The 17622-nt window shown below is 55.6% G+C and overlaps 1 protein-coding gene across 1 annotated transcript in view; it reads right to left on the reverse strand.

Moving 5' to 3' along the window:
• Positions 1-862: 862 nt before the first annotated feature.
• Positions 863-17622, reverse strand: part of LOC309581475 (receptor-type tyrosine-protein phosphatase V-like) — a gene marked incomplete at both ends in the record, with an annotated part of 34526 nt that continues 17766 nt past the window's right edge. The window contains 21 exons of the mRNA XM_082296096.1: positions 863-922; positions 3099-3234; positions 3661-3818; positions 4300-4422; positions 4945-5079; positions 5394-5470; positions 6115-6205; positions 6658-6745; positions 7998-8077; positions 8552-8687; positions 9061-9221; positions 9686-9808; positions 10349-10483; positions 11312-11388; positions 11887-11977; positions 12786-12879; positions 13299-13346; positions 13655-13781; positions 14148-14215; positions 17176-17380; positions 17487-17621. Of these exons, the coding sequence (XP_082152222.1) occupies positions 863-922; positions 3099-3234; positions 3661-3818; positions 4300-4422; positions 4945-5079; positions 5394-5470; positions 6115-6205; positions 6658-6745; positions 7998-8077; positions 8552-8687; positions 9061-9221; positions 9686-9808; positions 10349-10483; positions 11312-11388; positions 11887-11977; positions 12786-12879; positions 13299-13346; positions 13655-13781; positions 14148-14215; positions 17176-17380; positions 17487-17621 (2348 nt within the window). The remainder of the gene's footprint in view (positions 923-3098; positions 3235-3660; positions 3819-4299; positions 4423-4944; positions 5080-5393; positions 5471-6114; positions 6206-6657; positions 6746-7997; positions 8078-8551; positions 8688-9060; positions 9222-9685; positions 9809-10348; positions 10484-11311; positions 11389-11886; positions 11978-12785; positions 12880-13298; positions 13347-13654; positions 13782-14147; positions 14216-17175; positions 17381-17486; position 17622) is intronic.

The following is a 17622-nucleotide window of genomic DNA, read 5'->3' on the forward strand; positions in this document are numbered from 1 at the left end:
CAGGACTGCTGGGGCTGCCAGCTGCTTACCAGTGTGTCAGCTGAACCAGGTGGCTCTGCCCTGTTCCTTGGTGCTGGGGAGCCAGCAGATTCACAACGTGGAGCCCAGGCTTCATCTGAAAATGTGTCCCTTCCTCGTGAAGCTGTGGGTGGGCTGGAGATTCACTGCAGAAGTGTTGCCTCAGGGGAAGGAGCAGATGAGAGTGAGCAGAAGCTGCTGTGCCATGGACTGCAGCATCGAGTGCCCAAGGGACACTGCAGTGTCCCATGGCTGGGGACACAGCTGCCCTTTTGGGAACAGCTGCTATGCTGTAGCCTTCACATCAGCTGGACCCCTCAAAATCCAAGCCTCCCTTACAAGCACACGCTTTCCTAGGGCTGTTTATTGTTTGTACCTAAGACCGTTTCACCAGCTGAGACAAGCCAGCTCTGTCCACAGCACATCTGAGACCTCCACACACCGGTGCCCACGGGCACGGGGAGACCACGGTGCTCCATACTCGTGCTGGGCCTCAGGGGCACCGTAGAGCCCCATGGTGTGTGGTGAGGGGGGCTAGAGAACCTTTCAGGCACCAGGAATCCCAGGAGATGTCCAAAGCAAGAGAGCATCCTGCCCAGCCCGTCACTGTGTCTGCACTGAGAGCTGCAGCGCTGCGTGGCAGGACACTGTCTGTCTGTCCAGGACACCCCACGTCACAGCTCACACCGTGAGCGACACACTGGGGACAGTGCCAGGGGAGGCCACTGCTCGCTGCAGGGCTCACTCTGTGCCAGGAGTCCCATGGTGCTCTCACCAGCTCCCGGCTCTGTACAGGACCCTGCAGAAGGGGAGGCAGAAGGGTGCCAGGAAGGGCCAGGTGGTGCTAGAGCTGGTTCTGAGCAGTGATGTCCTGGATGCAGGTGTACAGGAGCATGTACTGGTCCTGCAAGAGAGAAAGGGGCATCTGAGTCAGGTTTCTGACAGAGACCTCCTGGTCACAGGTTAACCTCGCAGTTTGCCTTAAAAAATCCTAATTAAGGAACAGTGTCTGATGGCAGAGCAGGATTTGCTCTCCCAAGTAGTCCACGATGGTCCTGTGCCACCACAATCACCCAGAAAGGAAGAATCAAGCCTGTTACACCACGTTCATTTCCCCTTCTTCACCCCCCTGGGATGGGGCTGAGAGGAACATCCCATCTGAGATGGAGAGGAATAATGTCACTGGGCTTCCTCCAAGTGCCCCAGTGGCTTTTGGATGTGCTGTGGTGTTTGCATCCGAAACAAGAGCAAAGAGCAACTCCAGTGATGCTGCAGGGCATGAAGCTGGAGTGCATGGGGTCTGGCAGTGACCTGGGGCCATGAGGGACCTGTGGACCAGAAGTTTCCCTTGGTGTAGTCCCAGTGTACCAGAGTCAGGTGCTGACAGCAGGTCAGGGTAGATGCTTGTAGGCTCACAGAGGTACAGAAAAATCTGTGTGGGTTTAGCCCAGCTGCATTGTTTGTCTCTTTTTAGTATCACCAAACTGATCCATCAGGTCCAAATGTGGGTTCAGAGGTCCCAAGTCCCCTGTGCGTTTGCTATGAGGTTCTGCCCGAATGCCAGGCTGCCCCAAAATGACACCAGGCTACAAACGCCCAGGACTGCCTAGGCAAGATGTGAGCAAGGTAAATGGGGTTGTACTCAGGGCACAGAGCTGGAGGGCACGGCCAGCTGGCACATGGTGTGAGTTGGAATCACATGGCAGTGGGCAGGGGGGATTAGGGACTCGCAGAGGGGCCCCGACCAGCATTCCCCAACAGCTCGTTAATGTGCTGGCTGAGCCGCAAGTCACGAGGAGCCTCCTCCCTGTGGTGGCGGGTTCAGCCTCACCGGAGGGCCGGGAATGCCGCGGATCACACAATGGCTGAGGCTCCAGGTCACCAGAGCGTGCTTTCAATGAGTCAGGTCTGATTGTGAAATCTGCAGCGACAGCCCAGGGCTGACTCCAGCCCAGGCACACTCAGTGACTGCCACATGCAAGAGCACATCCCCTGGGACACGCACCACTCTGGAGCTGCTGGTGCTTAATATCCGACAGTTAGCCAAGGATATCCATCAAAAGTTCATCCTCCTCCTTGCTTCCCCCCCCCCCCAAAATCTGATGCCTTCAGCACGACAGCAGCCGCTGACCCCGCCAGACATTAAGGGGTGCTGGCAAGCCCCCACCGGGATGGAGGAGCCTGGAGGGCTGCAGGACAGCAGCGTTTGATGGGCACTTGCTGTGCCTTTATGGGTTATTGTGTCCCTGCAGGGCCGGGCGCTGCGGGAACACAAAGCAGCTCTGAAGCGGGGGCAGTGGACGCCTTGCCCTCCTCTGGCTCCCACCACGCACATGGTTCACATTAATTAAGAATGTAATTAGCTTCTTGAAGGAGGCTCTGCATCTGGGAAGCCTTGGAGAGATCTTCCCCAGTTCTGCCGTGCCCTGTGGGGAGCGTTTCCAGGGCTGTGCATCAGCTCGTTCAGCAGTGGCAGCAACTGAAGCACGTCCAGAGGCATTGGTGCCAGGAGCAGGACTGGCACACCGAGGCTGGGCTGGCACGGATCGGCACCGGCAGACAGTGCTACAGCCCACAGGGCACCTGCCCCTGTGGCAGTGTGTCCCACCGACCCCCTGACAGGCAGCCCCAGCTGCAACACCAGGCTCTGGGGGATGTACCAGGAAAGGTACTGGCCAAGGGGGTACCCAGCAGATTCCGGGTGCCCAGGCTGACAGCCACGCCCAGGAGCCAAGGGCGAGCAGGCAGATTGTGTAGGACAACACCAGTGCTCCATACTTCTCTGAGTACAATGGGAAGAGTGCCTTGCACTTACTGTGAGCTCACATGCAATTTAACTGATCTTAACTCCAGAACTGAGGAGATGGAAAACTTTTGCCTGGGAAAAGTCAGTGCCCTCAGCCCTTGGTGGCTGGCAGAGCCAGAGGATGGAGAGGAAGCATAAAGTAAATCCCTGCTGAGGCTGGACAGGCTCCCAGGCAGCAGGGAACACCCAGGAGTGGGCAGGATGCTGCCAGCTCCAGGCAGGTCAGCACAAAGCCTCTGCTCCACCCTGTCCCCCACCCCTTCTTCCCACCTACCAGAGTTGGGGTCATGAGGCAGCAGCTTCTGGCCAGCTGGAGGGTCACGCCGTAGATGTCCACGGTTCTCTCAGCTTTCATCTGGTACAACAGGCAATCCAGGGAGATCAGTGTGCCCATCTGGCTCATATCACCACTGCAGGGGACAAGGGAGGGTCACTGATGCCAGGCCAGGCTGAGCTGAACCTCTTTGGAAGAGGGCACCAGTCCAAGGAGCCATGTGGGCACCATGCACTGTGAGCTCTCTCTGTGTGCAAGTGAGAGAGCAGTGTGGGCTGCTCCCAGTATCCCTGCAGTTACCCAGGGCTGGCCTGGGCACCCCAGCCTGGGAATGCCTGCTCCACCCACGCTCCTCGCCCAGCCCCATTAGCCCTGTCCCCTGCCCAGAGCAGAGCACTGCTCCCTGTGACCTCCCAGGCTCAGAACCTCCACTGGCTCCCATGGACCTACATCAACGTGTCCCCAGGGCATGGAGGGGAAGGCTTGTTGGTACCATGCCAAGCAGCTGTGGTGGCTCCCAGCTCGGGAGGCTTCCCATGGATGGAGGTGTACCCTGGGGTACCTGCAGTGCAGCAGGAGAGGACCGGCTCTCCTCCGGTGGGGCGTGCACCGTCTGACAGCCACGAGCAGCTCCACCAGGCTCTGGACATCAGGCTGCTTCTTGCTGCTCCAGAGCGTATACAGGAACCTCTGTACCTGCCTCTCCTTTGCTTTCTTCTCCTGTGAGACCAAAGAGCTGACATGGATGTTGGGGAGGGATGGGTGAGTTCTCCCATCCTGAGGCTCCCTAAGGCTTCCCTGAGCTGACTGCCAGCTCCTGTAGAGCTGTGCAGGCATCTCGGCTGGGGCACTGCCCACCACCCATGCTGTGGGTATGATGATTCTGGCAACCTGCTCTCCTTCCCCATGGTACCCTGACTTGCTCCTGGAGAGGGAACTGAGAACTGTGTGGGCCTTTCCAAAGGGGTCAGAATGACCCGTCAGCAAGGGGTGGGGGAAGTCCCCAGGGCCTCTCCCATGTATCTCCTGCATCCACTCAGTTCTGGATGTTGCAATCCAGACTCACTCCTGCATTTGTGGACTGCTGACACTCTGCTCTTGCAGCCTGGAGAAGTCCCACACACCTTTCAGCCCCTACAGATCCTACAGACCCACCCCCATCCCAGGAGGTGGGAGCCAGGACAGCCCCACGGACACACACGTGTTTCAGTTTGAGCTGGGTACATCTCCATCCCGAGACAAGCTTCTCCGAGTCACACTGGATGGTCAGCGTCTTCGTGCACAGCGAGTCTCCTTCCAGGGGCCAGCACACCTCACCTGGCACCTGTGTGCAACAAGAAATTTGGCTTCCTGTTGAAATTTGGCTTCTCTGTCATAATCAGTCACCACCTTCAGGGTCTGTGGTGGGGCTGGACCAAGAGCACTCCTGGCATCTCTCCATGTCAGTTCATCCCCCACCTAAAGCCTGAGGGAGTTCTGGGAACACCAGCAGGTTCAGCCAGGTCATCTGGGAACCCAGAGCTGGCAGCTCTGCTCAGAGCTCTGAGCTGGAATCTGCTCTGCCAGTATCTACACCTTGGCTGGGCAGAGCAGGAGCTGCTGCCCTTAGTCCCACACAGATACAGCTTGAAGGGCACCAGCTGAGTCCAGGCACGGGGGGCAGACAGAACCTGGCTCCCATGACAAGCTGTGGGAGCACCTGGACACAGGAAAGGTCCAGCTCCAGCTAAGCTGGATCTGCACCCAGGACTCAGGAGGCAGTGAAGTGTTTCAAGAGCTCTGCTAGTCCCAACTCCACTGAACAGATTCGCCCAGTGCCATGGCACAGGTGGGCACAGTGCCTTACCTCCCCCTTCTCCTGCCATGGGAGAAGTGTTAGGATTGTGTGAACATCCTGTTCCCACACCAGGGTCCAGAAGTCCTCCATGGTCAGCTTGTCAGGGCCGTGGACAGCCAGATAGTCCCTGCTGGAGCTGCAGCCCTGGGTAGGGAATGAGAGTGTTACTCTGCTGCTGGAGAGAGTGCTCTGTTGGCTCAGGTGGCTGCAGGAAAGGTCAGGAAGAGAAGAAAGCTCAGCAGGTCAGGAGGCAAGGAGAGAAGAGAAAGAGGGAGGGAAGTGAGGACAACCCAAAGTGGGCAGGCAAGGGAAGTGATGTCCTCAATCCTCGTACTCCCCTCTTCTCCACGCAGGATCACAGTGACAGTGACCAGTGGAGCAGTGCAGGGCACAGGAGCACAGCCAGGATGGGGGACCCAGGCACAGGGGTGGGCGTTGCTGCTGGGGGTGAGACTCACCGGGACGCGCCACACCTGCAGCAGCCCTGAGAAAGGGCCCTGTTCCAGCAAGGAAAACTTCACTCTGGAGCGATCATCTGCAAAGAAAGTGGGAGCTGCAGGGATTCAAGGCAGTCTTGAGCTCCAACAGGTTTTGCAGAGTGACTGCCGCACAAATCCAATCCTTCCTTGACCATTTCTTGGCAAAGGCACTCCCTTCTGCAGTGCTCATCTCCAGCCTGTGCATGTTGGCTCCCAAAGGACAGGTCTCTATCCCAAGCTCCTGTAGTGCAGGTCACTCAGTGTCTGAGCCAGTGGAGACCTGCCTCTTTCCAAGGACAGAGAGCCTGCAGGTGCTCTGGGCCTCTGTTCCAGTGTTTGACCACCTTCAGGGAAATTCACTATTCCTTCTGTTGATCTGGATTACCCTCCCAAATCATCCTCCTTGTCTCTTGTCCCTCCATGGCACATCTCTGAGAAGACTCCACTCTTCCCTGTGCCTCCCCACAGGTAGCTGAAAACAGCAACAAGATCTCCCTTCTCTTCTCCAGGCTGAGCAAACCTACCAATCCCAGTCCCAAACACCATATGCTCCACCCCAAACACCTTGGTAACCTTCTGGTTTCACCCAAAGTATCAAAATACTTTCTTGTGCTGTGGACTACCGGCCCTGGTCCAGCCTAGCTCCACGCAGGAGGAAGAGGAACAGGAAGGAAGAGGATGCAGGTGTCACAGAACTTACATGGCAGGATGCTGGAAGAGGGCCGTGTCTGCTGGCTGCCTGAAGATGGTGGTGCAGAGCTGGCTTCTTCCTTGACAACTTCCAGGAGGGCCTGCCAGAGTGAGAGAGAGTGGAGGAGGCAGTGGGCAGGAAGGGTCAGGAACAGGAGGAACCGGGGCCTCCTGAGGACACCTGCACTCGGCAGAGGGGGGTCATGGCTGCACATGCAGAAGCCTGAGCAGGAGTGCCATGAGACCAGCTCCAGAGTGGGCTGCCAGGTCTGTGCCATGCTGCCAGGAGAGGGCTGCTGCTGTCCAGGGAGGGACCTGGGAAGGAGTGGGTGATGGACAGACCCTGAGCAGTGCAGAATGCATGAGGGAGCTGTGCCTGGGCATGCAATGCCATGGAGAGGGGACACTGCCAGAACCACCGTGAAACTGAGGCATGGGACCCACTCAGGAGGCACTTACAGGGCATCTCCCAGCCCGAGCAGGTACAATCCTTCCCCAGGTCCCCTCAGCACATACAGCCATGGCAGCACTCCCTGCCCAGGACAGCTCTCACCTCGTACTCCCTCAGGAAGCCCATGTGGGACTTGGCTGCCTTCTGGGCGTAGTGCTGGGCAAAGTTCTTCAGTGGGATGGGGCAGGACCTGGGGAGAGAGCCAGGGCACAAGGGTGAGGCTGAGCTCATTCAGCAGCACCCAGGCTGTGTCTGCAGCAGGTGGACAGGGCTGTGAGCAGACCTTCACTCCTCAAATGCCAGGGATCTCCCAGGTTCCCAGCCCAGCTCTGGCCTGTGACAACCCGGTCTCCCCTAGACAGAGGCAGGTCTCAGGGGTGGCACGGCCCAGGGCTCATTCCCAAGAGGCAGCAAAGACAAGGACATCCTGTTCTGTGTGAGGGAGGAGACAATCTGGCCACAAAGACAGGTGCATGACCTCCAGATGTAGCCCCAAGACAATGAGATAGGTGGCCAAAGCCATGCCCAGCTGGACCCTGCTCTGTCCTCTTGGCCTCCATTAGGAGGCACATCCCAAGGCCACCCAGCTGCCACGAGCTCCTCCAGTTTGAATCACAGAATCACAGAATAAACTAGGTTGGAAAAGACCTTTAAGGTAATCTAGTCCAACCTATGACCTAACACCTCATCAACTAAACCATGGCACTGAGTGCCACGTCCAGGCTTTTTTTAAACACCTCCAAGGACGGTGACTCCACCACCTCCCTGGGCAGACGATTTCAGTGCCCAATCACTCTTTCAGTGAAGAATTTTTTCCTGATGTCCAGCCTAAACTTCCCCTGGCACAGGGAAGCCTGTGTCCTCTTGTTCTGTCAGTTGCTGCCTGGAGAAGAGCCCGACCCCTACCTGAAAACAACCACCTTTCAGGGACTTGTAGAGAGTGACAAGGTCACCCCTGAGTCTTCTTTTTTCCAGGTTAAACAGCCCCAGCTGCCTCAGCCGCTCTTCATAGGGCTTGTGCTCCAAGCCCCTCACCAGCCTTGTTGCCCTCCTCTGGACACATTCAAGCATCTCAATATCCTTCCTGAACTGAGGGGCCCAGAACTGGACACAGCACTCAAGGTACAGCCTCACCAGTGCCAAGTACAGGGGAACACATCACTAGGGCATGCCTGTGGGGTGGGAAGCCAGGGGCTGAGAGAAGTGCCTTCCCCAGCACAGCTCTGCAGATCTCTGGCATTGGCGTACCCAGGAGATGGCACTTTGTTCTGTGCTGGGCTCCCCGTGCTGCAGGGAACAGCCCCCCCTGTGCTGACCCTGCTCACAACACCAGGTGGGATGGCTGGCTGGGCTTCCCTGTCCTTCTGTTCTGGAGCCAAGGCTTTGCCAGGAGGGGCTGTGGATCAGGGTGGGCATAGTGGCAAAGCACAGCAAGGCCTTACCTCTCTGTCCCTGATAAATCCAGGGGAGGTTCCTCCAAGATCTTTTCCAGAATGCAGCTGTGCAGGAAAATGTACTGGGACTGGAAGGCAAAGGCAGACAGCAACACAGACTGTCACACTGCAGAGACAGCATGAGAGAGTGGGTATGGTCTCTGTCCTGAAGGGTCATTCTGACACCTTGTCCCAGCCCCAAGGGCTGGAGATAGGAGACAGGCTGTGGAGCATCACAGATCAACAACATGGTATGAGCTAAGGATTGCCTGCAAAGGGCCTCATCCTGTTCCTCAGGGCTCCGGGGTGTTTCTGAGCCTCCTGGGAGGTCTCTGGATGCTGCCGTTGTGGGTCTAGCAGGGCATGAAGCTGCTGAAGACCCCCCCCCCAGCAATTTCCACTCCAGCTGAGCTGCTGCTTTCAGCAGCACGATGACACAGTGACAGGCTGGCGACCAGCCTGGGGGTGCTGGGGCTGGCCAGCCAGCTCATCCAACTGCCAGCCCTGTGAACTTCAATGGAATGAAGTGAGGGCCCAGGGAAAAGAGGGAGCAGAGATCTCACCAGCGTCTGAATCATCAGGTACCGGTTCATCCGCAAGGTGTAAACAACACCGAAAATGTCCACCACCTTCTCCTGCTTCATCTGCTGCAGCAGCCGGTCCAGGGCAATGAAGGTGCCAGTGCGGCCCACGCCAGCACTGGGAGCACAGACAGCAAAGGTTAAACAAGGCCTGAATCACAGTCCATGGGCTACCTCCTGCTACTGGACATGCTCCTAAAGGCTGCTCCCTGGGCACCGCCTGAGCACACCCAGGCACCGGTCCCAGCACAGTACGGGGCTGGGAGCCATTCAGGCTGCCCTGGGTTGGTGCTGACCATCTCCACCTGCCCCATGCCCTGGGGCTGGGGGCAGACTGCCAGCAGACTTGTAGTCCTCAACACCTGAGCAGGAGACTCCACAAGCAGCTGTGTCTCCTGGGCACTGCCCTCCCTCACAGTCTGTGCACGAGTAGGACACCCCTTGCTCTCTCCCACCCTCCCCTCCCACCATCCCCTGGGGCAGAGCCTCACCTACAGTGCACGAGGGTCGGCCCTGCATCCTTAGTGCTCTGGATGTGCTCCCGGACCAGCTCTCGGAAGGTCATGATGGAAGTGGTGGACTCCGGGATGCCATGGTCGGGCCACGCCGTGTAGTGCAGGTGGGACACAAACCGCTCTGCCCGGAGACCCTCCTGCACGGGGATTGGTGATGGGTGTGCAGCCCCCCGAGGCAGGCACACACCCCACAGCCCTGGCAGCACCTGGGGACTTGAGGACACCTGCTTCAGCTGCAGGGAACAGCCAAAGTCAGGTCTGCACTGCATGGTGGCTCCTGCTCCTCCATCCTCCCCCACAGTCCCTGCCATGCTGGGACATGTGCAGGTGGGAGGGAGAAGACCTGCCTTTGACTGCCAGGGAACATGCCCTGGAAACTGCAGGCTGTTCCAGGGCAGGGACATGGAAAGGAGAGAGTGAGGGTGGAGAGCAGCATGACACATGCTGGACACCCCTGTGTCACCCGTCTGAAGGGGCAGACTGCTCCTCAGGGCTCGGATCTTCTCTGAGCCCCACAAATGGCAGGGAAAGGTGCCACCACCACTGAGTGCCTACTCCCAACCCCTGACAGGTTCCCACATCCCCTGGGGTCTGTACTCACGTGCCACAGCTTGAACTCCCGGATGGTCCACTCCTCAGAGCTGCTCTGCATCAGCAGGTGGACCCGCACCTGCCCGTAGGACACTGGGGCAGATTCTGATGGCCAGTAATGATCACAGAGTACCTAGAACAGGACAGGCCAGTGAGGCCAGTGAGGGACCAGGTGATCTTTTGGCTCCCAGGGAGCATCTGGAGAGTAGTGGCTGTGAGGGGAGCCAGGACAAGCCCTGGGGAGCAGGCAGGGGTGCTTCCCCTTCCCACTGGGAGCTTTGCACAGCTCTCCCTCACAGCCCCTTCATTTGGATTTCAGCCTCCTCCAGAAAAAAGGACCTGTGAGGGTCTCATCATCCCTGGAGACTGGAGGAACAGTCCACGTGAGGTGGCTCACCCAGAGGACATGGCAATTTCAGATTCCGCGGAAATATCCGAGGGTGGTGGGCATGGTCCTAGCTAAGCTCCAGTGCTGGCTCAGCCCGCCCCAAGCTACAGCTGAGCTGCACAGATCAGCCTCTCTTCCCCCAAACTGCCTTTTCATGGAAGCTGTATGGACTGTGCTCATCCTGGAGCCATATGAGAGCAGGGGTTTTGTGGAGGACACAGACCCAGCCCTGGGCTCAGCTCACACTGCCAGGGCAGGGCTGGGCTGGGGCTGGCACCAACCTACCCGCCCGTTCTCCATGCACACTGTCAGCATGATGATGTTGCATACGTTCTGCTCCCACACCAGCCTCCAGAAGTCTTCTATGGTTTTCTTTAGGGGCCCCTGGGTGGCAATGAACTCTTGCTGGGATGTGTAGCCCTGAGCAAGAGGCAGACATGAGCAAGACGAGTTGTCAGGTTGCCAAGGCAGGTGGGTCCTGCCCTGGGACCAGTCAGTGCCTGGTCTGCTTTTGTGGTAGAAGGCAAAATTCCTGTTGCCCCTAGCCCACACAGGCACAGTTCCCAGGCAGCTGATCTCAGAAGCAGCTGATTTCACAGGAAGCATGAGCTGCCCAGCACACACTCTCTACACATTTGGAATAAAGTGACCCACACCACTTCCCTCCAAGCAGTTCCTTATTCAATGTAACCAGAGAAAGTCACATTTGGGTCTTCCCTGTGCTTCCCCCTCACTGCTGAGGGTAGGGTAAGCATGCAAGGCCTCAGGGTATTTCTTTGCCCTTGGACACACACATGCCCCACAGATCCACACAACGGCACTGCATGCTGTGTGCCCTGCTGTTACCTGGGAACCTCCCGGATGGGGATGAAGGCACAGCTCCAGGGTTGTTCAAATGCAGCTGCACAGACCAGAAGGAAAAAGAGCAGGCAGAAAGACAGGGCAGTAAGCTGGGAAGTGATGGAAGAGGATAGACAGTCCACGAGCAGAAAGCAGAGAGACTTGCCAGTCTTCCCACAATCACACCTCTGCATCACAGCATTTGCCATCTGACAGGCTCCATCATCCCCTGCTAAAGGGCACCTACACATCTCCATCTTCCCCCCAGCTCCTCGCTGGCCTGTGCCAGCTGTGCCTTCAGCAGCATCTCATGTCCCCCAGTGCTCACAGAAGGACACTCTGCCTCCAGAGTTTCTGTGACAGTGCCCTGTGGCCATCTCTCTGTGGGGAAGGCAAGTGGGCACTCACAGGCATGAAGTTGGCATTGATGTAGTCTGAGTGTGGATCCTCCCCCAGCTGGCTCAGCTTGACCCGAGAATGATCATCTGAAAGAGACCCCACACAGGTGAATGCCAAGGCAGCTCTTCACCAGGACATGGACAACTGGGTAACCCAGTGGGAGAAGCCTCAGCAGCTCCAGCAGGGAGGCTCTGTGCTCTGCCAGGCACCTTCTCCCTGGGGACGTGAGCACTGCCTGCCAGCTAGGCTAGCAGGGGACTGGAAAACAGAGCTGGGGTCATGAGGTCCATCAGTGAAGCTCATGGACCCCCTTTGGTCTCCTGCTGGGACCTGTCCTGAGCAGGGCTCACCCAGCAGCCTGCTGGAGGAGTTGGGGAGGATGGTGGCTCAGCCCTGGCTCAACCATCAAGCCTCAGGTCTCCAGAAGGAAAATGGAAACTGAGGCCCATTTCAAGAGTCCTCCTGCTCCCAGGAGAGGAGCAGGCACTGACCCTGGCAGCGAAGCAAGGTGAGCCTGTCCTTGAGCACTGCCCTCTGGGCTCCCACACCGGATGCTGGGGCAGAAGGGAGGGGACAGCACTTACAGGGCAACACATGGCGATATCTGTTCTTGGAGACATTTGCTGGGAGCTCAGCCTCCACCTTCGACTGCTCCTTCCCAACTTCCTTCAGCTCCTGTAGGACAGGGGAAAAGATAAGCACAAACATTTCCTCTGGAGAGCTCCTGGTCAGCTCAGCTCCCTGCTCATGGCCAGTGGCTCTGTCTGGAGGGTAAAGAGGATTACTCTCACACAGAGAACTGCTCCACTCATCCCTCAGATGGCCTGCACACTCTGAGCCATGGTGGCTTTTCCCAGTGCCTTTTCCAACAGCACTGTTCATATTTAAAAGAAAAGCCCAAGAACAAGTACTGGTGAAAAAAGCCTCAGAAATCTACCAAATCTACCACAAAGCTCAGAGGATTTTCCACCGAGCAAACAGAAATATCTTGTGCTGCATCGGCTTCTGCCCCTGTCCTCACTCAAGAAGCCAGAAACGGGTGATCTGAGGAGGGTTTGAAATTGCTGATGGGAATTTGAAAGATGCTGCAGCAGAACAGTCCAGAGGCTGCAGATGTTGGCAGTGGGGGCAGCCTGAGGTGAAGCTCACAGCCTGACCCTGGAGGTCTGAGAGTGCTCCTCGACCTTCCCTCTGGCTGCACACTCTTTTCTAACAATGTCAGGGTGGTTCTCATCGCCACCCCTCTCATCTTCACCTCCAGTCAGGGCTGGGGCACTTTGCTGTGTCCTAGTTCACCCCACACCACACGTGTTTTGACCAGAACTTGAACAAAACAGGTTTTGAGCAAAGGAACTGCTTGATCACTTGGTCCATCCAATCTTTGGCCTCCAAGGCTGCTTCACAGGGTGGCTGGATTGCTAGAGATGGGAGACCCATCGAGTGGAGAAATCAAATGTCATCTCTAGGAGGAGTCTCATCTCACCTCAAACTCCTGGAAAAAGGCGTGGTTAGCACTTGCTGTCTTCATCTCATAGTACTGCTTGAAGTTCTGCAGGGGCACTGGCCGGTGGACGTTTCTGCAGGAAATGAAGTCCAGAGGAAAACCTGCCTTAGTTACTGGGAGGCCTGGCCAGCCAGTCAGGTGCCACTGAGACAGCCCAGCCGTGAGACCTGCGGTACCTGGATGCACACAGGGATGGTTTATAGCCCACCTCAATCCCAGGGAAGTGGGTAAAACAGTTTAAATACTGGGAGGGACTTCAGGGTGATGAGGATATTCCCCTGCTGCAGAAGACCCACAGAGGAGGTGCAGACAATGCATTGACTTGGAATGGAGCTGGGCAGTAAATGCTGAACTTGGGAAAGACTGGTTTATAAAATAACTGAGGAGAGGAGACAGCTGGGTTTTTCCGGAGTCAAAGCATGAAAAAGGAAGTAGGTACAGGACAGTGGGAGCTGCAGTGAGGCCATACAGAGGGCAGACTCCAGCACTCACCTCAAGCTGTAGGTCACCATTTCCTGGGGCAGGCTGCTCTTCTTGGTTCTAGAATCAAAGCACAGGAGCTGTTACTTTTGCCTGCAGTGCAGGGATCGATGCCATGAGGTATTGTGTGCCACTGGCAGGCACACTGCCTTGCACACCTGTAGGGTTTTGTAACTTAACTGCACATGGGCAGCTCCTCCTTCCCCTCTGCCTTTGGCTTCTGAGCTTGCCAGGCACAATTCCACTAGCCCACATTCTAGTTTGTCTAAGTCTCTTTTTACACCCTCTTCCTGCTCTCCTCCAGGCTTGGCACTGAAGGTTGGGTACCTCAGCCTGCACTCAGCAGGTAAGATATGGCCCATGCTCACCTCTTTGCTTTGAGCTGTTTCCAGTAAACCAAAGCAAAAACAGCTGCAAGTGTGAGAAGAAATCCCACAATGATTCCAGCAATTATTGGCATTGAGAGTGGAGCTGTGTCTGCACTGGATCCAGCAGCTGGAATTAAAAAAAGAGAGTATAGAGAGAAGTAAGAATCAGTAAAAAAGTTTTTTATGATGAGGGTGGTGAGGCCCTGGCACAGGTTGCCCAGAGCAGCTGTGGCTGCCTCATCCCTGAAAGTGTCCAAGGCCAGGTTGGACGGGGCCTGGAGCACCCTGGGATAGCGGAAAGTGTCCCTGTCCATGGCAGGGGGTGAAATGAGTTGAGCTTTAAGGTCCCTTCTGACCCAATCCATTTTATAATTCTATGATAGATTGCTGCATTTATTCTATTTATTGTATTTCCTGTAGCCTATGAGCTCCCTCTGGCTGTTCGTTACCTCTAACCCACACAGCCAGGTAGGGAAGAGGCTCTTCAGCTTACCTGAGAACAGGGTAAACGTCACAGCAGGGGCTACTGGGTCATACTTGGTGAAGGCAGCAATGCTGAACCTAAAGGCAAAGCAGAGTCCTGTGTCAGGGACACCCTGAGCCAAGCACAGTGCCCAGAACCCAGCAGGCAGCAGGCAGCACCCAGGGGAACAGGACCCTGCCTCTGTCCTGAAATGCTGAATTGGAAAAAGCTGGTTTTCTGCTATGGATTTAGGGGATGTGTGGGAATGGTCTTTCCTCCCTTTTCTACCTCTTGGACAAGTTTGTTCCACTGGGGGGAGCATGAGAAATTGTTCAGAAAGCACAAATGGGAAGCAGCTCTGCTCCGAAGGGTTATCTGCAGGGAAAGGTAGTGTCTGGTCTCTCATAGGACACAAAACATTAAAAACACTGGGTTAAAAAAACTGGTTAACTGGGTTGATGGGAAAGAGCTGAGCCCTGTTTGACACAGCGGCATTTCAGCTGGAAGCTGGCTGACCCTTCCTTGCACACACAGAAGTGGCTGGTGCACCCTCTTCCCCGTGGAGATCTGCCCCTCGTCCCCATCCTGGCAGCGGGCACACCAATCCCCACAGCTCTCTGCAGAGCTGACTCCCTTCTGAGCAGGTGACTTGGAAGGGCCCCTCCTTGTGCCCTAAATGCAAGCCAAAGCTTTTAAAGATAGCATTGGATTTTAGCAGCCAAGAGCTTGTCGACTGTGTGTGGGTCCCCTCTGGCAGCACCCCACACCTGGCTGCCAGGGCGCAGACCTCCTTTGAAAAGTGAGCCAGCAGATGTCATGGCATGAAAGATGAGGGCTTGTGAATAAATAACTCACTGGAAGACAGGAAACAAGAACAGAAATTCTGAGTGGGGATGGGCTGTCAGCTTTTCACCACCCTAATAATCACTAACTCAGAGAGCAGCACAGTCTACTGAGGATGTTTAGGTCGGATATTTAGGTTGAGTGTTCCATGTACTGAGAGTATTTAGGCTGGATATTTAGGTCAAGTGCTGTTTGAACTGAGAGTATTTAGGTTGTTGAGGGCAGCCAAATGGAAAGAAAGCTGTGGTGTAAAAGTATCTTCTAGTCCTGAATAACTGGACAGTTCAGTCCATGTTACTGAATCACGTCATTGAATCATGGCAGGTGGACTAATGACAGGGCCTGATGTCCCTGAGTAAGCTGCTCCTCTGTGGGAGGCTCCTGTTGGAGTGAAAACTGGGAGGTGGCTGGGGCAGGTACAGAGCCTGGCTCTTCAGTGCCTGCATGTGGAGGCTGTCCTGGAGTGATTGTGCTGTTGTTAAAGTCCCCTCGAGGCTGCTGATACACCCTGGTCTGAGGCCTCTGCCCTGCTGTTCCCTCTCCATCCCCAGCTGACCCTCCAGAGCTGAGGCTGAGGGGTGAAGCAGTAAGTCCCGCCCTGCCACACCTGAGGTGACGCGTGAGCAATACAGAACAGACAGATTTGATGGGTGATCAGCTTTCATCTCCAAGCTTCTGCAACTTTCTGAGATCCCCACGCCAGCCCAGGGACCCGGGATGGGCATGAGATGGACACAGGATGGGAGTGCACTGCCAGCCATTCTCCTGCCAGGCAGGATAACACAGCACACAGGAATTGCCCTCTGCTCTTGATGACCCCACTCTGGGGGAAATTTCCAAGGCAATGGCTCTCTGGAAACTCCCCTTTTTTTTCCCCTGGGAGAAAACAGCCATTTCCCACCTCCTGTGTGTTATCACCAATCTGGACCAGTGCTGCCCCAACCAGCAGCTTAAGAGCCCGTTTAACATGAGTGTGAATATAAAACAACTCAGTAAGAATCAGTTAAAAATTTTCCATGTCTGCACATAGGAAAAGTAGTGAGAATGAAAAAGGAAAGGAAAGGAAAGGAAAGGAAAGGAAAGGAAAGGAAAGGAAAGGAAAGGAAAGGAAAGGAAAGGAAAGGAAAGGAAAGGAAAGGAAAGGAAAGGAAAGGAAAGGAAAGGAAAGGAAAGGAAAGGAAAGGAAAGGAAAGGAAAGGAAAGGAAAGGAAAGGAAAGGAAAGGAAAGGAAAGGAAAGGAAAGGAAAGGAAAGGAAAGGAAGGGAAAGGGAAAGGGAAAGGGAAAGGGAAAGGGAAAGGGAAAGGGAAAGGGAAAGGCAGCAGGTCCAACCCCAACACCCACTCACCACAACACTTATGGGCAGATTTAATTCTCCCTTAATTCCCAGTGGAAAGGGCAGCTCTCTCATGCACATGCTCTCCCCTGGACTTTCAGTCTCTTTTCATAATGCTCTCAGTGTTTTTATCACCCATCAGCCACCCTTGCTGCAAGTTTCTTAAAAATGAAATGGGATAACCTTCCAGAACTCTGGGGGATCAGAGAAATGCCTGTGGAGATGGTCCCCATTTGATGAAACTGTGAGCTGCTAAATTAACAGGACTGACTAAAGATACTATTCTTTGTTGGCAGTGGAAAACCTCTTTTTCCATCAACAGTTTTAAAGGTACCCTACAAGAAAACATGTACCTCCATGTTCCTGGATTCTATTTACTGTCAAATAAGACTCTGAACTTACGACTATTGGGATCTATGTGTGTGTCTCATGGGGAACTTGGACCTTAGCCTGAGTGTTTGCTACCCCCAGCCTCTGGGCCCCACACTGAGTAGGCACCACTCGAACTGTTTCCAAATCGGTTTCATTTTTGCACTGTCTGCACACGGTTCTGAGTCACACACCAAAGTCCTACAAGTAACAGCATCTGTTTTAGTTCCTGTCCTGGGGCTGGACATCTGCTCAGCTCCTGAGACAACACACACAGCCCTTGGCAGCCTCCGCTTTCCCTCTCCCTGCCCACTACACTGCCTAATATTCCCTGCATGCCAGCCCCTGCCTTCTGCAAACGCTGCTTGGTGGAGAACCCTTGAGGTCCCCTGCTAGGGATTTGGGGGTGTGAGGGTGAGGTGACATCCAGGGAGCTGGTGGCACCAAGGACACATGCAGTCCTTCTTCTCCTCCAGCCCCTTCCCCTCAGGAGGGATGCTGACATCTCTCACCTGTACTGTTCGTTGTCTTTCAGCTTCCCATTGCACATTGCCCTGGACTGGCCGCACTCCTCTGTTCCCACCGGCACTCGCCAGCTTTCGGGGGAGCTCCTCTGACGGAAGGGGTTGGGTATGAGCACTGCCAGGTAGGAGTCCTCTGTCCCGTAGTAGTGGTCATACCATGTGCTGGACATGATCTCCTGGGTGGGCCTCAGCACTGGAGGGGAATGTTCAAGGTGACAGGGGCAGCCCCAAAGTGATGTCCAGGGGCCCTGCTGCCCTCCAGGGAGCCACTGCAGACTGGGACAGGCAGGGACACTTACGTGACTCATTAGTGGTGGCAATGACACCGTAGTACTGGATCTGGCCATTCTCCTCGCTGAACAGGTCGGGTGAAATGATAACTGTGGAACTGGCCTCCACTGGGAAGACATCTGCACGCAGGGGTGGGGGCAGGGC

The sequence above is a fragment of the Coloeus monedula genome (assembly GCF_965178545.1).
Source record: "Coloeus monedula genome assembly, chromosome: 23".
Taxonomy (NCBI): Eukaryota; Metazoa; Chordata; class Aves; order Passeriformes; family Corvidae; genus Coloeus; species Coloeus monedula.